At 46.3% G+C, this 26938-nt stretch overlaps 1 protein-coding gene across 1 annotated transcript in view; it reads left to right on the forward strand.

Moving 5' to 3' along the window:
* Nucleotides 1-26938, forward strand: part of LOC309857190 (uncharacterized protein) — a gene marked incomplete at its 5' end in the record, with an annotated part of 132330 nt that overhangs the window by 70532 nt on the left and 34860 nt on the right. Inside the window, one exon of the mRNA XM_082750004.1 lies at nt 19547-19628. Coding sequence (XP_082606130.1) covers nt 19547-19628 — 82 coding nt within the window. The remainder of the gene's footprint in view (nt 1-19546; nt 19629-26938) is intronic.

Raw genomic sequence — 26938 nt, forward strand, 5'->3', positions numbered from 1 at the left:
GGTTGAGGGCTGGAGCCCCCTCCTGTTAACTTCTCAAGTCCGTTTCTAATGCAGCAGCCCCTGGCACTTAAGCACCCTGTCAGTACCTGCCAAATGAATGAAATGTACTCAAAACATAGTATGAAGTCTGCGTTCTGAAACTCCTTTTTGGAGCTGTTTGCTATCATTTTCCCAGGCAATTAAAAAAATTTCCAGCCTTGCTGCCAACAACCTGAAGGGGTAAAGGAATGCCGGGATGCCCCATGGGACATGTCACTCTGGATGGTCCTTCAGCAGCAGAGACTTAGATAGCGCTCTTCCAAACCCAGCAGGATGGTGGAATGGGTACATGGCTGAGTGCCTCCTGGGTCTGACCCTGTGTGACGCCACCCGGTGCCTGCAGCTACCCTCTGGAAGGTGTTGCTTTTGCGGCAGAGCCAGAGGGCACCAAGCATGTGTCTGTCTCCAAAGTCCTGGGCACCACATCACAATGCCTTCCTGAGAAGCAGAATCAAGGACAGTTGCTGATCTTCATTCCTTCCCACCAAAGGTATCTCCTACACCATCTTTGGAAGTTGGAGCCAGGCGGTGCCTGGGTGGCTCAGTCGGTTAAGTGTCTGCCTTCAGCTCAGGTCATGATCCCAGGGTCCTGGGATCGAGTCCCACACATTTGCCTCCCTGCTCAGCGGGGAGCCTGCTTCCCCTTCTCTCTCTGCCATTCCCCCCACTTGTGCTTTCTGGCTCTCTGTGTGTCAAATAAGTGAATAAAATTTTTTTAAAAAGTTTGGGCCATACTCTTTAGCCATTCTACTTTTTCTGGGGTAATTTGCCACCTCCCTGAATTTACCTGAATCTTTCCCAAAATCTACTTATCTTCCAGCCTTCTTGACCATAATGAGTCTATAAATTTTCAATAGACAGTGTGAACTTACACTTGCTAATATTTGCATAACATGCACCTCTTTCGATCTCAAAGAAAAGCTTTGCACCGCAATGGTCTCTAATCTCCAATTAGGTTCTGTTCCAGGATCCCACTGGAATTCTACGCGCCTGTCCCCTAAGATCCCATAAATTGTGGTCCAGTTTCCCAGCCAGCCAAGGAAAGCACATGGGAAATCTTGCTGAAGTATGAGTAAGAGCCAACGAAAGGGAACATATTTATCTGCCTCGAATGCTGGGACCTGAGGAAAGCAAGTTTCATTACAGACAAATCAGGAAGGAGGTGCAGATTGCTTTTTATGTCACTCTGGAGTGGAGGTCTGCCATTGATCATTAAGGCCATTTCCTGCAATGCACTCACCAAAGTGATACTCACTTCGGAGTGGACAAAACTTAGGAAATGGCCAAGGGGAGCTCTGCTTACACTTTACACTCTCAGCATTTATTTGTATTATTTTCTTTATAGGGCAGTATAGAGACTTGAGACCACATTGAAAAAGCAAAGCTTGTCATCCTGTGGCCTTGGGTCAAGAATAGAGATAGTGCTGCTCATGTCAGTTTCAACCTCCAGTGGCCAAGGGTTTGATCTGATGCTCTTTCAAGTTTTCACCATAGCCTTTCTCAAGCTCAATGGCCAATAATCCCACAGGAGGAGATTTTAGGGCCCTCTCAAACTTCTGTTTTGCTATCTCTCCCCAGCCTGCTTCCTCTGCAAAAGTCACCACTTTGCCTGTGCATCTACCACCTCTTAGAGCCTTTGGAATCAGCCACGAATTGCAGTGCTGATTCCTTCCATGACCACATATTGTTTACAGGAAAACTCTTCTTCGTTATGCCTTGCCAGTCAGAGTGACGGTTTCATCCGCAACCTGGACCAGGTTCGGGAATGTTCTACACATAAATGTGAGCAAATGTCTTCTGTATTGAGAGACATGTACAATCTGTAAATGGAATCTATTGAAAAACCAATACATAGGGTACACTTATGTCCTGACCCAGCTGGAAGGAGGCAATTCATTTCTATCTTTCAGAAAATTGGTGTAACACATTGATTTTCATAACAAAGAAAGCAGTTTTGTGTCCTCTACCAAAAGACTGTCATAGTAAGCAATAAATTGCCTCTTTGGGGTGAACAAATTAATAAGATATTTTCTAAATTTCAAAATAACAAAGACAGAACGATGTCTGTAATGCTAAGTGCATCCCCTTAGTGGCAGGGCACTGTGTCATGGACCACCTGAGCAATGACACATGGCGGCCGGTAGTCTGATTTGTACATCAATTCACCTGGCAACCTGTTAAAAGAAAGTCTTGCACATGACAAGCTTTCAATAAGACACTGACAAGATGGCCAGGAAGCCCCATTAGCTGGCTTTTTCAGGTGTCCAGACATCTAGTCAACCTACCTCACCAACTCATCACCATGCTTACTGGAGTAAACCCAATCTCTTCCTTCCCCCCTGGAGATGGGAGAAGAGCCACTCACACGTTTGTATGGAATTCTCATTCCCCCTCGCTCTGTCCCAACATGGCGCTGTCCGTGTAATAAATAAACAAATCTTTATGTCACCCGGAAGTTCCTGGGTCACAACTCGGACAATTTTGGGTCACTACAGCCTTTTGTTTTTCTCTCCACCTTAAGCCTTCTGGGTGACCAACAACTGTCTAAAACTCATGCTGCTGCCATATGCTGTTGTTCTGCTTCATCTTCCCAGTAAAGTTCAGTATTTTTCCCTAAAGTTTGGTTTATCAGTATCTCCAGCGTCTATCTCCAGCTAGGGTCATGATCCCAGGTCCTGGGATCAAGTCCCACTCTGGACTTCCTGCTCTGCGGGAAGCCTGCTTCTGTCTCTGCCTCCCATCTCTTATGAATAAATAAAGAAAATCTTTAAAAAAATTTAAAAAACCATTTCTATCTTCCCACTTTTAAAGATTAATTCTAGGAATTATTGCTATAAATCCAGTGTCCTATCTCTTTCTTAAAAAGTCTTCTCCAGGGCACCTGGGTGTCTCAGTTGATTAAATGTCTGACTCAAAATTTTGGCTCAAGTCATGATCTCAGGATCATGGGATTGAGCCCTTAGTGAGGCCTCTGTGCTCAATGGGGAGTCTGCTTCTCTCCTTTTCCCTTTGCCCCACCCCCCCTACTCACATGTGCACACACGTGTTGTCTCTCTCTCTCTCAATAAATAAATAAACAAATCTTTAAAAAGTCTTCTCCAAAGGGAGTTTGACAAATAGTCCAGTAAGGGGCTGGAAGAAAATATTATAAGTTTTATTCATATTTCATGTCATCCATTTAACTGTTTAGCTTTTGCATGCCTTTTATAATAATTTAGTAGAGTAGTAGAGTTTATAATTTATCAAAAATTTGCTTAAATTTGTGCTATGTCCGCAAATATTTTTTGTATGTATGTATGTATGTATGTATGTATGTATGTATTTATTTTTGTGAAAGAGAGGTGCACAGTAATAAAAGGAGATCACTGCTCCAGGGACCCAGATATTTCCCCAAGTCCTGTTTCCTTCCATTCCCTCTGGGCTTCATTAGACCCCCTTAACACCAATCTTGTCCCTAAAACACGCCCTCTGCAGCACCAAGTTCAAATGCTTAACTCGGGCCATCACTGCAGGCTGTACCGGGATGACCTTAGGGAAAAGGGTGGTGGGTCTCACGGGTTAGCTGTGTCACCTCCATGAACAGTCCTTTGTTCTGAACAGCTAGTGCAGCCCACGTTTGCAATCACAGGCTCTGGCACCAGAGTGGGCGTAGATCCCAGCTGGCCCCTCAGTAGCAATATGGCTTTGGGAAAGTTGTGTCATTTCTGGCCCAGACTTAAGGCTCATCCATAACGTGGAGGAGAAGACAGTGTGACCCTCAGTGGGCTGTTGAAAGGATCACGAGATGGTTCGACTCAGGTGCTCCGAGGTACCCAGCACACAGTAGGCCCACAGTAGAACAAAAAGTTGTTCTATTGATCTTATAGTTACTATTACTCCTACTAACAAAACTAACTGATCATTTGAGATGATTTTCAAGCGAAGTGTCTTCGCCTGGATTTCTAAGATTAACCTACTTCAAAATGAATTCTGCTCTACTGTGAAAAACGAGCTAACCAGCAGGTTTCTTCTGCATCTTTTCTGAACTTTTTAGGATCCTCTCTAGAGAAAGGTTCTAAAGGAAGGCAAAGTGCAGAAATACTCTTGCTTCAAAGGATGTGTAGGAAATGATTAATTTTGCCAAAAAACAGTGCCTTGAACATAAAAGATGTTTGACGAAGCTCACTGTAGACAGTGTATCCCTCCAGGATTCATAAGTTGAAAACTCAATGTCCAAAGGGACATAACTAGGAGATGGGGTCCTTGGGAGATGTTTAGGTCATGAGGGTGGAGTCCTCATGGGCGAGATTAGTGTCTCCATAAGAGAGACCCCACAGAGATCCCTCGCCTCCTCCACCTTGGAGGTTATAGGGAGAAGATGGTCATCTGTGACCCAGGAAGTGGGCACTTGAACAGACACGGAATCTTCCAGGGTCTTGATCGTAGACTTCCCAGCTTCCAGAACTGAGAGAAATAAGTATGTCTTTAAAGCACCTAGTTTATGGTGCTCTTGTTACATCAGCCCAAACTAAGATAAAGCTTGTCTCTTATACTGAAAAATAACACAAATGTTAACAACAATTTAAAAAAGGAACATTGTGGCCAATGACATGTAAGGAACATCATCTCTCCTCTACAGAGCCAAGAGCTTAATTAGTTTCGGGCAACTCAGTAGAGTATGATTAAACCAAAGAGCAGCAAGATGTCTAAATGCTCAAGTCCTCTGCCTCCTACTTTTCTGCCAAAACAAAAGAAAAGCCCTAGGCTGGTTTTGGTTACCACCAAGCACAAAACAGCCAAATTCCAAATTAAAAAGCTCTGGGGTTTAATTGTGGATGTATGGAATTACATAGAAGCGCTCTTTGATCATTCCAAAGGATTTTTCCCTCAAAGGTTACAAATACATCTCAGCCTACCAACCATCTCAGGCCTACCACAAAAATTATATATATACACTTTTAGCATTTTAAAATGTGTCTATATTTCAGTTTCGGATCCAGTTTTGACTATTGTTATGGGCTTAGTTGGATGCCCCCAGATTCCTACGTTGACGTCCTAACAACCAGCATCTCAGAATGTGGCAGTATTCAGAGACAGGATTTTTAAAGAGGTGATAAAGGGAAAACGAGCTCACTGGGGGTGGGCACCAAGCCAACAGGACTGGTGTGCTTACAGGAAGAAGAGATTAGGACACAGACAGTACAGACTGAAGGACAATCGTTTGAAGACAGAGTGGAGAACACAGCTATCTGCAAGCCAAGGAGAGACGTTTGAAGAATCAAACCCTACTGCCACCTTGATCTTGGACTTCCAGCGCCCAGAACCATGAGAAAATAAATTGTATGTTGCCTAAGCCACCCGGCTGTTATTTTGTTTACGACAGCCCATGACTCAGAAATTTGAGGACCTCCCCCCCAGACTTTATCCTGAAGTTCTGTTTCAGCTTCAGGGGCTTGTGTAATACTACTGTATCAAGGAGGGAGGCTCCTGCCATTCCCTGCACTGGGTCATTGAGACACTGCACAGCTGTCCCCAGGGCTGGCTACATAATTTACAAGCCCCATGCAAAATGAAGATATAGGGCCCTTTGGGCAAAAACAGGGAGGAAGTGTTTGTTAAAGGTACTAAAATAGAAAGCTCATTTCCTCCACCATCTGTCTTCTGAAGGGGCATGGCTGCTGTTTTCTATTTGCATTTAATGTCATTCCAAGCAAATAAAAATTTTATAATGTGATTATGGGCATGATTTATGCCATTCATCTTCGCAGGGTGCAATGTCAGTGTTAAATAATTCACGCAGGGAATTCCACAGCTGGGGCACACCCACGTGCCCTCTTCTTATCAGAACCGTAGAAATCCTGCACAAGACCAGCTCTGCCATCTTTACCTCACCTGGGGACTCACACCTGTTCCACCAACCCTGCTGCCCTCGGCTTCCTGATGATTACGGAACTTGACAGGATCAGGAGCCAGGGGCTGCCTTTCTTTCCCTTCCCTCCTAAGTCACCACTTCCAAGGCTTGGCTAACACAGGGAGGTGACATGAGTGAGAAAGGACAAGACAGGGTTCTGGGCTGCTCACAAGAGGCCACCGCCTCCTGCCGGTGCTCAGAGCAAGCTCTGGTCTGTAGGGAAGGCGAGCTCCGGTTGACTCGGTCATAGACATCACGTGGTCAGTGAGTCTCGTTGACCACCACTCACGAAGTGTCCATTTCCATGCTGTGCTCACCGGGCAGGGCGAGCAGTACATGCAAATGAGCAGTACAGGCAAGGAATGGTGGATACCCACAGTGGGCTGTCCCCTCCACTATGTACGTGCTCCACTATCCCACCTGTTATGCCCCAATAATGGGTCCATGATTAAAAGAGCGAGACTGATACAAAGCGAAGGTCAAACAAAGCTTTATTTTGCACCAAGCATCAAGAATCAAACTGACCAGCCAGGGCCGCTTTTCTTACAGAGAAGTCAACCCCTCTCTCCTTTACAGACTAGCTTTTAAGGACATAGGCCATGCGGTTGGGCCTGGTCATGCACAGGTGGCCAATGAAATTGTAACACACAGAGAAAGCTGCACAGTGATGCTAGGTGACCAATTGAATTACAACTTACCTTTTAGTAGATATTTGACCTAGCCTATCACCTTGGTTAGGATTTTCGCCCAAAAGACTCACAAAGGCGGGACCCATACTCCTTGGTAGCTAGGGAGACAGTATGCAGCCCTCCACTGATCAGATGTCTTACCTGGCCTGACCCACCCTTGTATTTGGGCTTTGTTACCTGAGGTTGATTTCCGGGACTTGTTTTTAAGTAAGTCCCCTGGGAGAAGGGGAGCAGGGACAGCTTAAGGGTTAAACAACAAGGTTATTGTGTAACCTCAATGGAAGCCTCTGGCTAAAATATAAAAATATAAAGTAGGTCCTTACACCACCCACTTCGCTCAAAAAACACAAAGTCAAAAATAAAACTGAGTAATTCCTAGACATTGAGAGAGAAGCACACTGACTTCACCTTAGAACCCTTCTGAGGGCGGTGCTTGGCAGAGTAGGGGGGTGTGAGGGGGTTGGGGGTGGATAATGGGACCTCTGAGGGTGTGGCCAAAGGTCAGGGCCATTTGGGAAGGGGCTTTCTGGGGGAGGGTCCCTTCTGGGAGCAAAGCCCTGGGTGGGGGCATTCCCTCTGGGGGCAGGGCTGGGAGCAACCCCAGAAACCTGGCCCACAGAGAAGCTGGTCCTTTCTCTCCCTCTACCCCCTTTCCCCAGGGACCCCTAGGCTTTGGAGACTAAAGTCAAAATTAAAGCCATATGTCTAAATGGTTCATACTGTGGTTGGGTAGTGTTTTTAACATATTAATTGACTGGTTTTTCTCAGTATTTGTCAAACCTTAACCAACTCAAGGCTTTCTCTTAAGCAGCAGCGCAAGGCAGGCCGTTCAGTTGGGTCAAGCTGTTTGGTGATTCTTTGTAAAAACCCACCCTCTTGCGCTGCTCAGGAGGGCAGTGTTGCATCCTAGGATAAACATAAATATATATCAAATGTGTTTACAAGTTATATTTATATGTATACATTCAATTCTCTGTTTACATATATATGTATAAAATAAAAATAAAAATATTGTTTAAAAGGCTGTTTTCCAGGGTGCCTGGTGGCTCGGTGGGTTAAAGCCTCTGCCTTCAGCTCAGGTCATGATCCCAGGGTCCTGGGATGGAGCCTCTCATTGGGCTCTCTGCTCAGTGGGGAGCCTGCTTCTCCCTCTCTCTCTGCCTGCTTCTCTGCCTACTTGTGATCTCTGTCGGTCAAATTAATAAATAAAATCTTTTTAAAAAATGCTGTTTTGCAGGGAACCTGGGTGGCTCAGTCCTTAAAGCGTCATTTTTCCACTCAGATCATAATCTTAGGGTCTTGGGATGGAGGCCCACATTGGGCTCCCTGCTCAACAGGAAGACTTCTTCTCCCTCTCCCACTCCCCTGCTTGTATTCCTGCTCTGTCTCTCTGTCAAATAAATAATTTTTTAAAAAGAAATACTTTATTAAAAAAATATATGTAAAATGCTATTTTGCCCTCTATCCTGGTAAGATTAAACACATTCCTAACAAGAGATCTTTCTTGACTCCGTGATAAAAATTTAACATTGGATTAATGAATCCTCACAACATCCGCCTCCCCAACCCTTCTCAGATGTTACAATTAAGGTTCAGTGAAGTCCAAACACTGGGCCTGAGGTAATATATCCAGTATGTGGCCTCTTGGCATAGTCTAGCAGCCCAAATTGGGGGCGAGGGTGTTTGAGTGTCGTTGGCCAGGATGAAAAAGCTGAAAGATGAAAAGAAGGGTAGTCTTGATTTTTGTCCCAAAAAAAGAAGAATTAGAAAGAAAGAGACCTGTCGCCCAAAGGAGGAGGCTCCCCACTGATCCCGGCTGGGCAGGAGTCAGAGCAGAAGGAAAACTCCCATCACCAAGGAGAATGGGCTTCTCCTTCATACAAAAGCATAGGATCCCTCTCACCTGATATGTTTCTGTCCCATAGTCATCCCCCTGTGCCTGCCCCATAATAGCATTCACAGGAAATGGCTGAGAGATACATTCAACTTGCAGAATTATAGCAAATAAAGTAATCTTTGACCCATCCTGGGAGCTTCTGATTACTGGGAGGGGCCAAGCCATCCTAGGGCAAGTGCACTCATTTCAAGAACCAGTAAAATGACTCCAAGAGTATCATAAGGGCTAGTGATCATGACTGGTCCAGAAATATTTCTGGGAGTCCCTTTTAACATCCCTCCCATCATTTCTTCTCATCTCCAAGGGAATGGTACTTAGGTATTCTGAAAGAAATATGCATGACTAGTAAACTGTGTGTGACCCCTGCCGCCTAATTCATCCCTCACCAGCCATTAACACTGATGGTTTGAAGGATGGCTACTCCCCTGGCAGGGCAAGAGCTGAAGCAGAACGTATGGGGCGAGGCGGCTCTTCCCCCTGGATATAAATAATTAAACCCAGTAGCCACCCTTCCTGCCTGGCCACTGTCATTTAGGTATGGCTGATTATCCCTAAATGGGAATGAGATGGGGGCGGGGGTGGGGGAGGGAAGCAGGTGATGGTCAAAAAAACTACAGTAGCTGCCACTGAGGGTCCAACCTGGCATTAGACTGAGCTCAAGTCCTGATTCCATCATATACGAGCTGTATGAACTTGGAAAACTGAGTTCAACTCTCGAAGCATCTGCTTTGCCCCCCTCTTGGAGTGAGAATAGTCAGTAGTATTGACTTCACAGGGCTTGTTAGGAGGATTAAATTAGATACTGTTCATTTAGCACAGTTCCTGGCCTATAGAAGGCACACATAAAAGTTGATTATCGTTTTTATGGACCTCCAACTTTAAGCCTTCTATAAAGAACCAAATGATATCTCTGAAAAATACCAACTGCCTACAAGGTTGTAGGGAAAGTGGTATCTATGTTGACCTGATTAGAAAAAAGTGGAAAATCTCTCTTGTTTAAGCCTTGTTGAAAATTTTCTAAACTCTGTCCACTCTTCTGCTTTAGTAATTAGAACAAACGTTGGAGACTCGTGATTTTCTGATAATTGAGTTGCTCGTTGTAACGCAGGGCAATTCGACATTAGTGTTTATTTAAAAAATTACCGCAAATGAAGATAAATGGTGAGACGTGCACTAAATTTGATGAAAATCCTGACGTGAGTGTTTCTTCTTGGGATTCTCTCTCTCTCTTTTTTCTCCTATGATCTGAGAGCGGATTACATTCTACTTGGGTGATGGCTCAGGTCAAATGTGTGGTTTTGCAGGTGCCTAGCCTTTCACAGACAATCTTGGAAGAACCATCATTGTCTCTGTAAGAAAACGGAGGGAAAGATGTGATTTTAACACTCAGCCTACAACAGTTCAACAATCTACCAATGTGAATTTAGAAACGCTGAGCAAGTCCCCCTTCTAGTAACGAATATCTCTCCCGTTTTCTTATAATAGCTGAGTTTCTACAACTGAGCAATCTACTCTTTTGTGTAAAACAGCTTCCCAGGATTGTTTCTCCTTTAAACGCAAGTGAACTTTGGGGATGGCACTCAGATCCCTTTCTTTTACTGGACAACTGTGGAGCAGGGGTTGGGTGTGCTTCAAGAGGGAAAATATCCACAAGGGGACAGAAAAAGGACATAAATGTACAAAATCCCATTTTCCAAGAATGTAAAAAGCTAACTTCCAGGGGAGCCTGGGTAGCTCAATTGTTAAGCATCTGCTCTTTGGCTCAGGTCATGATCCCAGGGGCCTGAGAATCCAGCCCCGCATCGGGCTCCCTTCTCAGAGGAAAAACCTGCTTCTCCCTCTCCCAATGCTTGTATTCCCTATCTCATTGTGTCTCTGTCAAATAAATAAATAAAATCTTAAAAAAAATGCGAACTTCCAATATTTATTTTTTTTCCTTTGCTCTAAATATCTCAATGTTCACTTGTTGAAAGCAATTGATTGAAGCCCTGGGAAGAAGTGGTAGATTGAAGCACTCATCAGAGTTGTTTGTGCTGCTTTGCAGGGGTCTGGCTGCACTAAATTATTTCAAGAAGTATTAATTATCTAAGTCACTCAGAAGAATCCATTTACCTATTTCATTTTCTTTTTTTGAAGAGAATCTTTTTTTTTAAGATTTTATTTATTTGTCAGAGAGAGAGAGGGAGCAAGAGCGAGCCCAGGCAGACAGAGTGGCAGGCAGAGACTGAGGGAGAAGCAGGCTCCCTGCCGAGCAAGGAGCCTGATGTGGGACTTGATCCCAGGACGCTGGGATCATGGCCTGAGCGGAAGGCAGCTGCTTAACCAACTGAGCCATCCATGCGTCCCCCTATTTCATTTTCTGTGGTTCTTGATCCTTACCCCAAATTCTCACAGGCCTCCGCAGCTGGCACAGAGTCCACTCCCATAACTATAATCCCTGTCCCATACTCTCACCTCCATCATACATCATACATACCTGATAAAACCCCACCCTGGTAAAAACCCAACCTTCTGTCCACCCTATGTCTGCCCCTGGCAGCTGAAGGTGGTTGGTGAGAAAAGCAACAATGCTGGAAGCTTTCACATTAAATTCTTTTTTTTTTTAAGATTTTATTTATTTATTTGACAGAGAGAGATCACAGTAGGAGAGAGGAAGGGAAGAGATCACAAAAAGAGGAAGGGAAGCAGGCCCCCTGCTGAGCAGAGAGCCCAATGTGGGACTCGATCTCAGGACCCTGAGATCATGACCTGAGCCGAAGGCAGCGGCTTAACCCACTGAGCCTACCAGGCGCCCCTTTCACATTAAATTCTCAGCCACAAATCCAAGTATGTTTCTCTGACCGACAGAATCTCCATTCTTCTCGTGAAATATTTTGACTATTTCACATCTTCTTTCCTCCAACCTTAAGCCAGGGCTTCTCAACACTGGCCACACTTTTGAATCACCTGGAAGACTTTAAAACACAGGAGTGCCCACCTCCAAAGGACCTGATCTAATTGGTGTAGAACCAATTAGATTAATATCCAATTAGGGTCTGGATATAAGTGTGCTTTTAAAATTCTCCCAGTGATTCTAATGTACAGCCATTTTGTTCAGAGTGAGAATTGAACACCTTCCATCAGATACAGCTGATGACCGACCATTCTGATGACTTCACTGAGAAAAGTAAATTGAGGGCACCTGGGTGGCTTCAGCTCAGATCCTGGTCTCAGGGTCTCGGGCTCTCGCATCAGGCTCTCTGCTCAGCAGGAAACCTGCTTCTCCCTCTCCCTCTGCCTGCCTCTCTGCCTACTTGTGATCTCTCTCTCTCTCTCTTTCTCTCTGTGTCAAATAAATAAATGAATAAATTATTTTAAAAAAAGAATGAAAAACAAACTGGGTGGGTGTCTAGGTGGCTAAGTGGTTAAGCGTGTGAATCTTGGCTCAGGTCATGAGCTCAGGGTTATGGAGTCAAGCCCCACGTCAGGCTCCATGCTCAGCGGGGAATCTGATTGAGATTCTCTCCCTCTCCTTCTGTCTCTTCCCCCTGCATGTGTGTGCTCCTGCTCTCTCTCTCTCTCTCTCTCAAATAAATCTTGAAAAGAAAAATCGGTAAGGAAAGAAGACCCACAGAATCCCACTAAGTTTACCTGGGTGGAACCCTTACTCCAATCCCTTCTGAGTGAGGACAAGCCCCTCCACTTGGGGTTTCTTCTCATTTCCCTGATCTCTGAGTATGAATGTGCTCCAGGACCCAACCTCAGACTTCTCCTCTGTCTACACTGAGTCCTTGGTGACTGTCCCTCTTCTACCATCTATCTCCTGATGACTCCACATCTCCACCTCCAGTCCAGACCTGGATTTTGAGCTTTCTTCCACTGCCTGCTTTCCAGATCTACCTAGATGAGTTAAACCCAACATGTTCAAAACCAAGCTCTTATTCTTCTCGAGCTCTGCTGGTCTTGCAATAGCTCAAACAGGAAACTGTAGAGTCATTCTTGATTCATCTCTTTCTTTCACTGCCCATGTTTAATTCTTTGGTAGAAGCTGTGGATTCTATCTTCAAAATATATTCTAAATCTGACCAGTTCTCCACATTTCAGTTACTCCCACTGTGGTCCAAAACACCGTCTTCTATGAGTTATTGTAATAGTCTCCTATCTGGTCTTCTGGATTCCATCTTTGCTCTGTTCTAGTTTATTTTCCACTCAGCAGTTAAAGCAATCCGTTTAAGACAAAAGTCAGACCTTGTTATTTCTCTGCTCTAAGATCTCCAATGGCTCCCCAATTCACTCAATACAAAATTCAGTCTTACAAAATTTAACACTCAACTTCCTTCTCAATTCATCTCCTACCTCTTCACTCAGCTGTCTCTGCCTCCGCTCACCAGCCTCCTTAGTGTTTAACAGAGTACAGCAAGTGCGTGCCTTTCTTGGGGCGTTGCACTTGTTTCCTCTTCTTAAATGTACCCGTCTTGTTCTCTGAATCCACTCAAGGATCTGCCAATGTCTTCTTATCAGAGTAATCTCCCCTAACTGCACACACAGCCAGCACCAGCACCATCACAATCAACATAGTTTCTGTCCCTCTCTACTTTTGACTTCTTATCAACAGCTGACATATTATATATTTATTTATTTACTGTCTGTTCTCTCTCTTCTATTTGAATGCATGTGCTATAAAAATGGTATTTGTGGGTTTTTTTCCTTATTTATTCTGTGTTCAGAAGAGGATTTGATACATAATACTCAGTACATAATTGTTGAACGAATGAATGAATGAATGAATGAATCAATGGAAATATCAGGTTATCTCAATCATAAGAGAGATTTCTCTCAAGCATTTTCTATAGTATTGCCCTATTTCATTCTCTGCATCTCTGGGTTGATTAGTAGATAAAATCATCATGTAAAATCAGTTTGAGCAAGGTTGGATCCTTAAGCTTCTATGTCACCTAGGACTCCAAATGTCACGGTGTACCATGCACATTTGCCTCCAGCCTTCTCCCCCATATTTTGGTCATGGTTCAGCAGCTGTGGCATCGTTCAGCTTTCTTTTCCCCTCCCCTGTCTCAGTTCCAGGAGGTCCTCCTTGGCTTTGGGCCCCCTTCCTGTGGGTGATGAAGGCAATGTAGGGAGAAGCAGCAGCTTCCCTGACTCACCCCTGCTTTCTCCATTCATACTGATCCAGTAACGCATAGCCTGTGCAGTACAGGGCTGACCAGGTCAGTCTCTGCCACCTTAGGACCTCATTTTTGTTCCCTGCGGCAGCTTGGCCATTTGCAAAATCAGAAATTGTAAAAGTACAAACAGGAGACAATATGCCATATTTTATGGATTTTAAGATGCCCCTCCCCTCCCATTTTCTTTCACATCTCCAATGTCAGGAATTGTCTTATAGTTGGGGCTGAGCAGGTGGAAGTCCCTATAAAGTGACCACAGCTTGACCCTGTGCCATGTGGTTACTGCTCCTAGGGCACAACTGATCATCTACATCCCTTGGCATGCCAAGCCACAGGCCTTTTGAGGACCATTTAAAGAAAGAAAATAAACTGGTTATTATATGAAAATCTCAGATAAGGAAAAAAAAAAAAGAAAAAAGAAAAAGAGAAACCCTACCAGCATCAAACCAAGCAGAATGGATGACCTCAGAATACTTTTATAAGAAGTGTAGCGTGCAAAACAATCTTGAGAAAGGAGAACAAAGCTGGAGGTATCAGTTTCTTGGATTTCAAGATATACTACAACGTTATAGTAATCAAAACAGTAGGGTACTGGGAGAAAATATACGCATAAATCAACGGAAACAGGATAGAGAGCCCAGAAATAAATCCACAATTATATGGTCAATTAATCTTTGACAAAGGAGGCAAGTATATGTAACAGAAGAAAGTCTCCTCAAAAACAGTGTTGGGAAAACTGGAGAGCCATTTGCAAAAGAATGAAACTAGACCACATTCTTTTACCATACACGTAAAGAAACTCAAAATGGATCAAAGATCTAAATGTGAAGTGTGAGGTGTGCCTGTCTTGCTCAGCCTTTACAGCATGTGACTCTTATTCTTGAGGCTGTGAGTTTAGGTCCCACATTCAGTGTAAAGCTTACTTAAAAAAAAAATTAAATGAATAAATGAGAGCCCTGAAACCATAAAACTCCTAAAAGACAATAAGCAGTAATCACTTGGAGATTGGTTTTAGCAACATTATTTGTGGGTATGTCTGCTTAGGCAAGGGAAACAAGAACAAAAATAAATTATTAAGACTACAACAAAATAAAAAGCTTTTGCACAGTAAGGGAAACCTGCAACAAAACCAAAAGGGAACCTACAGAATGGGAGAAGACAGTGGTGAATGATAAATAAAATAAAGAATTAATAACCAAAATATGTAAAGAACACACACACACACACACACACACACACCAAACCCCCAAAAAACCCAAACCCCAACATATAATCCAATTGAAAAATGGGCAGAGGACTTAATAGACATTTTTCCAAAAAATACATACAGACACCCAATAGACATGTGAAAAGATGCTCAATATCACTCATCATCAGGAAAATAAAATCAAAACCACAGGGAGATCTATCACCTTATACTTGTCAGAATGGCTAGTATTAAAAAGACAAGAAAGAACAAGTGTTGGCCAGGATGTGGAGAAAAAGGAACCTCTGTACATTTTTAGTGGGAATGTAAATTGGTGCAACAACTGTGGAAAACAGTATGGAGGTTCCTCAAAAAATTAAAAATAGATTTACCATATGCTTTAGTAATTCTAGTACTTGATATTTACCCAAAGGAAATAAAAACACTTGATTCAAAAAGATATATGCCCTCCTAGGTTTTCTGCAGCACTATTTATAATAGCCAGTATATGGAAGCAGTTCACGTGTTTATCAGTAGATGAATGGGTAAAGATATGGTGTATATAGATATATAATGGAATATTATCCAGCTATAAAAAAGAATGAGATCTTGCTATTTGTGACAATATGGCTGGATCTAGAAGGTATTAGGTTAAGAGAAATAAGTCAGACCGAGAAAGGCAAATACCATATGATTTCACTTCCTTTTTTTTTTCTTTTTAAGATTTTATTTATTTATTTGAAAGAGAGAGAGATCACAAGTAGGCAGAGAGACAGGCAGAGAGGCAGGTGAAGCAGGGTCCCCACCGAGCAGAGAGCCCGACTCGGGGCTCGATTCCAGGAACATGGTATCATGACCTGAGCCAAAGGCAGAGGCTTTAACCCACTAAGCCACCCAGGGGCCCCTGTAATTTCACGTCTATATGGAATATAAAAAAAGAAACAAGTGAACAGACAAAAAAAACAAAACAAAACAAAAATAGACTCTTAAATACAAAGAACAAACTGGTGGTTATGGGAGGGAAGGTGGATGGGGGATGAGTGAAATAGGTGAAGGGGATTAAGAGGTACAAATTTCCTGTTATAAAATAAATAAAATAATTTCCTGTTCTCATCTGGAGATGAAAAGTACAGCATTGGGAATACAGCCAATGATATTATAATAAGTTTATATGGTGACGTGATGATATACTTACTGTGGTGATCACTGAGTAATGTATAGAATTGTCAAATTACTATGTTGTACACCTGAAACTAATTTAACATTGAATGTCAGGTATATGTCTAATAATAATTTTTTAAGTGCAGCATGACAAAAGCTCTGGGTGGCTCAGAGGAACATATTGTGAGAAAAATCTGGGCACTGAAATCTCTCAGTTAGAAAGTAAATAAAAGTAGTGAGATTCTTAATGTGAGGTTTGGAAAAACGTTAACCCAAAATTTTAACTTTTATTTTATGTATGCATTAAGGCCATATGTAATAAAAATCTGTCTAAATACTTACCAAAGAGCTTTTTGAATACATTTAAATTAAAATATTAATGAAAAGAAAACATTGTATCATAGTTTGAATGGTAGCATTTTTTGTTTCTTATTAAACTATACCAGGAAAGGAGGCCAAGACTCAATGAAATATGGCTATTATCCCCAGTTTCACAAGAGCATGAACCTCTCTGGCTTAACAAAGCCTAAGGAATCTACTACAGAAATGGGTTGTTCTTACTACCCTGGAGCCTTTTGTGCAGACTATGAACCAAAAGCTCAATATTAATTATAATTAATCTTAAAATTAATTATATTACAAAGTTGTATTATTTGGAAGATGTGTTTAAATGACTCAAAGTTAAAAGATCTCAGTATAATGCTGGTTCTATAATTATCCTGTCAGAAAACATTACTTGTAAAACTTAATGATGTAGAACCATAATCATAGCATCGAGTAGGAGGTTGCCAAGCAGATGGGAAAGTCTTTTGGTTTTTGTTTTCCAGTTGTTTTCTTCCCTTTCCTCCCCTCCTTTCACAAGGAGAATCAGCCACCTGTTTTTAAAGGCTGAAGTATTTTTACTGTTCTTGGTCGGAAACATTTGTTTAAACAAAGTAGCACTGGGTTGCTAAACCCTTGATTCTAAATGGACATAGCCATCTCATTTTTGTTGGGCCAGGGTTTGGATAACAATTTGATTTCCCAGTCTGTTTCTTTTGTGACCATATAATCCTCTCCCAGTGTTGCATGCTCTGTGAGCTACAAGCACTTGAGAGCTCAGAAGCACAAAGACTCTAAGGTTTCTTTGGGATTAGCACCATACAAATGCAGATTTGGCACAATGGAAGACTGATTCCATCCTTGTAACTGTTACTGCTCTACTTCCTGCTTCCTCTGGGTAGCAAAGCTAGCCACTGTTTTTAAAATACTTACTTTAGCTGCTGACTTTTTCATTGGCTGCCTGGAGAAGAGGAGTTCTTGCCTATGTATTTCAGTGTTTTGATCCCTTTCAATTATTTTTTAAAATATATGTCATTAAATTTAACAGGAGTATTACAGAATTCCTAATTGCAGAATTTGAACTTGAGCTACGCAATCTTACTTTTCGTCTTTAATCTATGTGTCAATGACCTTTTTAAGTCTGATTACCTGTATGAACTCTCTTCAGAATCTTTCCCTGGTTAACACAGTATAGAGAAGTGCTGGAAACCAGTTCTTTTCTGTGACACAATTCTTCCAACGGAGTTGAAATGCTTTGCAAACAATTTCACGTATATCAGCCAATTCATATACAAAGCAATGTCATGTGAATCTTTTCCTTTTTATATATCATCTTTCAGTGATGATCAGGAATTCATGCTGGTACAGAGACTCTGGTTTGGGAGGAGGAAACAGGGGCTTGCGAGGGGAGGGCGAGAGCAGAAGCTGCTCACCTGCTGTTAGAACGACTTTAGCTGGTGGTACCAACATCTTCACCCTTTATGCATCTGCATCCTTTATGCATGAAATAGCAATATGCCTTTCCCTGTCGTGTAATCCTTATTTAGTTAATACCCAGTAGGATTCGCAAGCCCTTCACATCTCTGTGGATTTATTTTATTTCAGAGTGCAAGTGACTTTATGGCCCAATTACCATCATTGTGACTTATTGCATTATTGTGGGAGGGAGAGAGGAGCAAGAAACGCCTGATCACGTGTATCGTCATCAATGGAATGAGTGCCACTCACTCCTGGCCAAGGCAGAGGATGAAACCTTTCTGATCTATTGTTTATCAGAACACTGAAGCCTGGGTGATTGTGCCGTACTTTAACAGACAAGTGTGTCAAATGTATGGGTGAAGATGTTGCAGTGGTGGTGTTAGAGTAATTAATATTTGGAAGGTAATGAATATTTTGATTTTAAAGATGTCAAAGGTCAAAGACGGAAGGAATGACTAAGATCAGATGTTGACCCCCTCAAATTACAGGGGTATTGAAGCGAGACTGAGTCACCACCTGACCCCAGGAATGAACCAGCGAGGAGGGCTCCTTATTAGAGCAAGGCTCCCGGAAGCCAGATAGCCCTTGTGCTTGCAAGAGCTCAAGGTACAGCCGGCTGTGGAGCACCGAAGCAGCAGCAGCCACAGCAGCCACGGGAATCGTGACCCTCAGGCCCGGCGCCTACCTGGAATTTCCGCAGCGCCTGGTTCAGAACCACCGGGGCGGACAGCTCCCCGCCGCCGCCGGTGCCAACTGCGGAAGGGGACCGAGAGCGCGGGCTTCACGCTCCGCGAGCCGGCTGGGGCGGCGGGAAGACCGGCTGCGTCCCCCCCAACCCCCGACACTTACTCGGTTCCTCCCTTCCCCCTGCGGGGCCACGCGGGGCCTGCGGGTGGCCGTCCTGGGCCACACGTCCCGCAGGCGAGGAAGCCACGGCCGCCCTCCCCCCTGCCGCCACCGCCGCCGCAGCTGCTCTCCTTGCCCCGCTGGGCCGAGGGGTGTGGGGCGTGCCCCGCGCGGGCCCCGCCCCGGCCTGCTCCCCATTGGCCGGCGGGCGGGCCGGATGTGCGAGGAGGCGGGGCCATCTCTGGCGGCTCGCGCCCGGGAAGGTCGGCCAGGGAGCGCGGGGTGCGGCGGGAGGGCGCGCGGGGACGCAGCGGGCGCGGAGGAGACGCAGCGGCGGCGGTAGCGGCGGCACCTGGGCCCGGCCGCAGCCCCTGCCTCCCGCCCTCGCGTTCTGCGTCCCTCCGCGGCCTGCAGCCTGCGGCGCCCGAGCTCCGAGGGCGCTTCCGAGGGCACTGGGCCCGAGGCGGCCAAGATGGCGGGCCGGCCGGGCGTGGGGCGGCAGGCGATGTGCTGCGGGCTGCGCTGGTGGGGGGCGGCGGGCCGCGGCGCGGGCCCGGTGCCCGGCGCGTGCGGCTGGGAGGCGCTCTGGGGGGCGGGCGCGCGGGCGGCGGCCGGGGCCAGGGCCCAGGTCGGCGGGAGCGCGCGGAGGAGGGCGCCGGCGCTGCTCGAGGCGGCCCTCGCGCGCCACGAGAGCCTGCACATCTGGGACGAAGTGTTCCGCGAGTCCGGCCCGGACAGCGGCGGGAACGCCTTCTACAGCACGTCCGCCGCCTCGCGCTCCAAGTCCGCCGCCTCGCGCTCCTCCTCCGCCGCCTCCTCGGACGCCAAACACAAGGGCCCCGGCCCCCTGCTGCCTCCCGACACCCCGAAGGGCAGGAGTCCGACGAGGACGAGGCCAGCGCGGGTTGGAGTGCCACGCTGCGGGACCGCCCGCCCCCGCGCTTCGTGGACACTGGCGGTAAGGCGCGGCCCGCGGGGGCGAGGGCTGCCTGGGGAGGCGTGAGCGCGGGGCTGGGAGAACTCCAGATGCTCCGCGGGCCGGCTGCTTGAGGGCGGCTTTTCGGTCAGCACACAGATGGGGCCCTGGCAGCGGGGATTTGAAGTGCCAGAATCTGGTTGCGTGGTGGTGGTTGGTGGGGGCCGCTCCGACTTCTTCGTGGATGAAGAGGATGAGGCGGAGGCCCAGGTGGCACCCTGCCGCTGGCAAGGACCCAAGGGGAGGGCCTTCCCTCCCTTGCTGGGAGAGTCCAACCCAGTCACACCTGTGGGGTTGTTGTTAGGGGTGCGTTTGAGTTAGGTTCCTAAAGCCCGATGCAGCTTGTGTGTGTGTGTGTGTCTGTGTCTGTGTCTGTGTGTGTTTGTTGCGGGTGGGGGGTACGTAAATCGTTTTGTGTGGATGGCCCCAGAGCAGCGTTACCCAGGTGCCAGGGGTGGGGCAGCCAGCCTTTGGAGGGAGGCCTAGTGCGAGCCGGGACGTCTTCACTGGCTCGTGTTTTCTCCAGTGAATCTGACCAACTTTGTCCATCCCTTTCAGGATCACTTGGTGAGAGCAGAGAAGAGTGAGAGGACCAGTTATCAGCGTTAAGCTGTCTTCTCTCGCTCCAGAAGGCACTTGTGTGTTCTGCTTACCGACACGGTCATGGTCAAGCCCCTGATATCTGGAGGTCGCAGGCCTGCTGGTGGTTGTGGCTGCTTGAAATCCTCCTTTACTGCCTACTTTTTGGGAAGGTAATTCTGACACGTCTCTGCTTAGCCTGCAGAAGCTCTGCGGCCTCTGCCCTCTGGGAGAGGTGGAGACCAGCCAGCAGTCCCACCTGTCCCCTGATGCTTTCTGTTCCTTGCTCGACAGCCTACTGTGGCAGGCCCTTGTTTCTGCACACCATTTTCTAGTGTTGAAGAGTGTGCAACCAGTGTTGTGGAGGACCAGGGAGTGGCCATACTGGACCCAATGCCGCTCTCCCTGTGGCTCTCCATGATTGTTGTTCAACCATAAGAGGGCAGGCCAAAGGGAACCCTGGCTGGTGCCTGGGCTAGGATCTGGACCTTGTGCCACAGCCTGCTGGTAGGCTGATTGGGTTGGCTGGACTCTCTCAGCAGGGAGTGGTCTGCAGACCTCCCACAGACAGGCCGCAGTGTGGACACCCTGAGCTACAGCTGGGCTCTAGGGTCCGAGTCAACTGTGCTGTGTTTTGGAATGGGTGAATTTAACATATTCTCATTTAGGCCTCAGTTCAGAGTTTGGGAATTTTGAAAGTCACATCACCCTGCATAATCCTTTTAAAGCCCATACATTTCCCAGAATGTCATAAGGGTTTCCAGCCCCAGATGGCTGTTTTCCATTCAATTAGCTCTTTAAGAATTGTACGTACCCAGAGCTCTGGTTTGGCAGACTTGATGCTGTGAGTGCTGTGATCCAGTTTTTGATCTTGGAACATGAGAGACATGTCCTCTTGTTTCCCTCCCTCTCTGGGGAAAATAGGGGAATCGTGTTAGCTTAAGCCTGGTTATGACTAAGAGCCCAGGAGTGTTGGTCTGAGAAGGATGAGCGCACCTAAATACATTTTCAAGCAATATTCTGTTTCTCAGTAACCTATACTTGGGAGAAATTCTGCATCAGAGCAATTTAGTCTAGCCACTGTGGCACTTAAATGGTCATGAAGTTCAGGATCATTTGTCATTTAGCATCAGGTTCAAATTCTGCTTCCTTTGGATGTGCACTGAGCTCACATCTGGACCTGAGAATCACAGGCAGGCAGGTGCTTTAGCCAAAGACATTTAGTGGTTATTGGATGGTATTTATACCCAATTTTGTTTTCTGGTTTTTTGTGGAAGCTTGCTTTTAAAATCCAGCCCTAATGAAGAATTTCCTTTTCTTCTTGAAACAGTCTTTCCCTGTGGGAAATTCGGGGTGGTGGCGGAAGGGTGAGGTGGATGGTTTATTAAGCATGAGTTCAGATGGCCTGGAACAATGGGATATGATTTATGGGGCCTGGAAATAGATGCCGGGCAGAGAAAACCCTTGTGCCCCGCGGTGGGGGGAGGAGAGATGGACGGGTTTGGTAAGAGTGAGAGCTGCACCCTGGCCAGTCTGAGAGCAGAGAGGCTCAGGCTCTGAGGTTTATTAAAGTGTCAAATATAACCCCACTTTAGGAAGGCAGCTTGGGCCTGTCTTCCATCTTTGTTCCCTGGTTCACTGACAGACGTCAGCGGGCCGGTGGGGTAGGAAAGGGTGGCAAACAGGATGGTGGCATTTGGATCTGTGATCAACCCTCGAATAGGAAAATCCGTAGCAGAAATGGCTGTTGCTGCTAGAAGCAGATGAGGAAAGCAAAGGACTTAGGGAACAGGTTTCATGCCTGCCTTCTGCTGCAAAAGCGTGTGTGTGTGTGTGTGTGTGTGTGTGTGTAGATAAGTGAATGTGTATGTGTGCATAGGTGTCTTACACATAAATATGTATTGCTTGTGCTGGATTGGGCTGGTTGGGGATTTTGGTTTTGGTTTTAAATTAGAGATCACAGGTGCTGTCTAGGAGTCCCGCTGATGCCCTAGAGTCCTTGCGCCGGAGAGAGGCATCGGCACTGGGCACCACTGAGCTTGGATCTGCATCTGGAGTGCAGTAGGGAGGCACCTGGTGCCCAGCCGAGGGGAGGAGGGCAGGGAGGCAGAGGTGTTTCTGTGGTTCAGGTTGAGACTAGTCCACGAACAGCTCTTCTAGTCTTCCAGTCTTCCCAGATTCTTCCTTCTGTTCTGTCCACACATTTAGCTTCCTGGATCAGGCGCTCCAGAAGTGCAGCCAGCAGATAGGAGTGGAGGTACCCTCTCCCTCTCCCCCTTCCCTCTCCTCCCTGGCTTCTGGTTGTGCCTGGAGATATGGGCCCCCTTGAGGTGATTTAAATACAAAGACCATGCTTGCCCTGCTGCCTCTTAAACCCTGTCTGAAGGGAGGGTCAGCTTGGAAGCTGGAGATGCGTGCTGGGACCCCAGGGTCCAGAACCTTCTCCTGATCAGACTTACAGCTCTCCCTCTAAAATAACCCCTTCAAGCTGTCAGCCTCACCTGCCCACTGTGTAAATAACTGACACAGCAGCACAGCAGGCGGGCTCACTCCTTGGAAGCAGCACGAAATTCAGGACGCGCTGGTTTCCGGGCTTCTGCCCTTCTCATTTCCCATTCTGAGCAGTCTTGTGACTCGTTTCCTCTGAGGAGGCAAAGGAACAGGCAGATTTCCCAGATGCTCAGGGGCCCCTCTGTGTTTGGCTTTGTCGGTGGTTCCTTTGCCATGGCTGGCTGCATTCTGAGCTGTTTGCTTTTTCTCTTAGAGGCTGGACATCCTAAGAGTTTTTTTTTTCTGTGTACCATGTCAGCAACCCTCGGTAATCATTCAGCAGGGAGGTGTGACCTTGAGAAGCTGAAGACGACCGTAGGCCTTAGGAAGTTAACACGGTTAAATGTTTTATCTTAGGGTTTGTTGTTGGTTTACTCAGCTTAAAGTCTTTTTTGACTGAGAAGTAAGAGGAGAAACATCTTAAAGCTAGAGTTAAATGTATATGCTTGTAATGGGTTTGTGAGCTGAGGTACCTGAGCCCTCATCATTGGTGTCCACGGTGAGCCACTGCTCCCAGCTTTAGCTCTGTACGGCGTTCGGTGGCATTCGGTGGCTCCGGGAGGAGCTGTGCGTCTGGGCGAGCGACAGGTACGCCTTATGCAGTGCTCCCTAATAGTCAGCCACGTGCCCCTACCACACAGAATTCAGAGAAGGGAGCTTCCTGGAGGGAGGTGGTGTTCAGGCTGTGGGCATGACGGTGACCACAACCAGCGGGCCCCGGTCATAATGTTCCGTTTCATAATCACGCCAAACCTTTGTGAGTACTCCGAGAGAGCTGCGATCACCTCCACTTCACAGAGAAACATGGATTCGTCTGAGGCGATGAGATTACCTGGGGAAGTGGTAGCCTTCTCTCGAGGGAGACTTAATTAATCAGGGAAGGTCGTGCCTTTTTAGTTTTTTTTTTCGTTACAGCAATCTGAAAACTTTTGCTGTCAGAAATACTTTCGTATTTTTACAGGGAATTGCTTTACAGGGTCTTTTTCTCAGGGCGTACGCAGTTCAGTGAGATCTAATGCATGTATGGATTTGGATTTGTTTAACCAATCTGCACAGTCGGATAAGAGACAGGAAATCTGCAATGTTATCTCTTTATTTAATCTGTCTCAGCCACTGTGATGAGCGTCGATAGAGCGCTTCTGCAGGCAGCAGGGCTCTGAATCCATGGGGAATCTGGGAGTTGTGTGGGGTCTGGTACTCAGTTTTATTTTATTTATTTAAAGATTTTATTTATTTTATTTGACAGATAGAGATCACAAGTAGGCAGAGAGGCAGGCAGAGAGAGGGACGAGGAAGCAGACTCCCTGCTGAGCAGAGAGCCCGATGCGGGGCTCGATCCCAGGACCCTGAGATCATGACCTGAGCCGAAGGCAGAGGCTTTAACCCACTGAACCACCCAGGCGCCCCTGGTACTCAGTTTTAGAGTTGAAAACTCACCTTTATTTTTAAGAAGTGTGATTGTGTATTTTTTCTTATTAATAAGTAATATATGTACATTTTAGGGGAAAATGATAAAATTTTAAGAAATCCCATAAACCCTCATGACCTTAGCTAATCATAGTTAATCATATTGAGTATATTCTTCATATATCTTAGGTGTCAGCTTGTTGGGTGACCTGCTCTTTAATTGTAATTAATATATTGTAGTCGTTTTCCATTTACATTTTTAAATGTCGATTTTAATGAGTCCGCGGTATCACACAGTTTCCTCTGGGTCCGTGTTGTTGCTGCCTCCCTCTTGTATTTGTTCTGCTGTGATAAATATTCTTGAAACCTAAGTCTGTGTGCACATCTGTAGCACAATCCTTAGCAGAAAATGACCGAAGCAGAATTGAATCAAGGACCCACTGTAAGGGTTTTGGTGTCTGTGGTGAAATAGGTCTCCATAAACATATCTACAATGCTCCTGCCGACTGTGCACAGAAATCCTTAGAAAGTCATGCTCGGAGGACCTGCTCCAGTGTGTGAATCCTGCCCGCCGGGGCTCTTAGAGGACCGTTGCCTTTGGTAAAGCTTGCTGAGGTGTAATACACACACACAGCACATGAGTCCTAGCATGCGGCACGCTGTGTGTAACTACTACCCAGATGAGGATCAGGAACATTCTGAACACACCAGAGGTTCTTTCCTGCTCCTTCCCAGTCAGTCACTCCCTGCCCCCTGCTTCTCTTCCATCACCAGCGATCAAGTTTGCCTGTTACCTTGCACTGGTGGTTCGGTTCCTCAGGACATCTGTGGATTCCTTCTTGTTGTCGCGTATGATGCATCTTAAATTTCGTTATCGTCTGTTGTCTTCCATCACGTAGGTACTGTAGTCAGTTATCCGTTCTCCTGTTAATGGTCTTTTACATGGCATCCAGTTTGGGGCTTCCGAGGATAAGCTGCTTTAGACATTCCTGTGGTTTTGATGGACAGATACATTTCCCTTGATCATGTAAACCTAGGAAAAGGTTTTCCAGGTCCTAGATTAGATGCGGGTCTCCCCTGTCGACCTCGTGGACTGGGTGATGTTTTGCTGAGGCCTGTCTTGTGCATGGCCAGATGTTGGCCACCTCCATTTGGCCTCTCCCCACCAAATGCCCAGTGGCGCCCTTTCCTCCAATTACATCAACCAAACGTTTCTCCAGGCATTGCCATATGTCCCCTGGGGAGCCAAATCACCTGCAGCTGAGAACAACTGCTTAATTTTTTTTAAATTTATTTAAAATTTATTTTTTGAAAAGATTTTATGTATTTATTTGAGAGGGAGGGGAGAAGCAGAGGGAGAGGGAGAAGCCAACTCGCTGTTGAGTAGGGATCCCGGTGCAGGCCTGGATCCCAGGACCTTAGGATCATGACCTGAGCCGAAGGCAGATGCTTCACCGACTGAATCCCCTGGTGCTCTGAGAACCCCTGCTTCAGTACATGCTGCCACACTGTGTTCCAGTTCATCCAGCTGCCAGCGATGTGCGGGACATGCCATGTGTTAATTCAGCAACATACTGAACCCTGCTGGGATAAAATGATGAGTGAGACCTGTCTCCTGGGGTCCAGCAGGAGAGACAAAGTAAAGACAAGGAGAAAGAGCCTCTGGGAAGCAGTGGGATCAACGTTAACAGGGATTTATATGGAATTCTGGGGAGGGTCACCTGGTCCAGCGGGGTTGGGGAGGAGGTGGCCCCTCGGATGGAGGTGGCCCCCTGAGCTGCTTCTGGAAGCAGAGATAATGATTACTCAGGTGAAGAGGAAGGAACAGGGCATCTCCAACTCGGGCAAAGGCCAGGAGGAGAGAGAAGGTATGCCACTCTGCCCAGGGGTGAACCCACCCTTTTCCTACCCTGAGCATCCCGACCCGAGGCCTTATATACGAAAATGTCCTGAAACGCGACATGATGTCCTTGTTACCACAGCACAAGTAACTGTAGCTGGGATCCAAGGTCCCATGTTCAGGTGCAGATACAGATGTTTACAGTGTTTCCTGGCGCCCACAGGGAGGGGAATGTGGTCGGCTCGGTGAGATCTATGAACTTAGGATGGAATCTCTGGAGAAGCCCTGAGCTCTGCCCTCGAAAGAAGGAAGAGGGAAAGGGAAAAACTCAACTTCTGTTGGCGGAAAGAGGCACGGTGTTGTCTCGGGGTGGGAGGGATGTCGTACTAAAAGGATAACAGGCTCTGAAAACACCCTGTAATGTGACGATGATGTTCCGCCCTGACTGGCACGTGGTGCAGAGAGCCCCTCTCCCCTTTTTTAGTTTCAGAAAAAACTTATTACAAAAGTAGGAACCCCGGGCAATAGTTAGCTGTGTGTTTAATAAGCCACTTTACTAAAAAGTTTAGAACTGCAAATCTTGACACTCTCACTGCGACAGACTCACTCCTTGGCCAGGATATTGGAAACTTCATCTGCTTCCATTTCCAGCTTCTAGGCTCGTGGACACCCCCACCCCATCCCCATGTCTTCTGTGGAAGAGGAGCGATCTTTTACAAATATAAGCTAATCTGATGATTCCCTGCTTAAACCTTCATGTAGCTTCTGGCTGAAACCAAAGGGAATTCCAGAGTCCTTCGCAAGGCCTCCAATGCCAACAGCTGCTCCGCAGCCTTCCTTTCCAGTGTCCCCTTAGTCCCCTGTCCTGCTGTCTGCACATAATCTATTCATTTCCGCCTTCATGCCTATGGGGCCC

Source organism: Mustela nivalis, assembly GCF_964662115.1.
Source record: "Mustela nivalis genome assembly, contig: HAP1_SCAFFOLD_486, whole genome shotgun sequence".
Classification (NCBI taxonomy): domain Eukaryota; kingdom Metazoa; phylum Chordata; class Mammalia; order Carnivora; family Mustelidae; genus Mustela; species Mustela nivalis.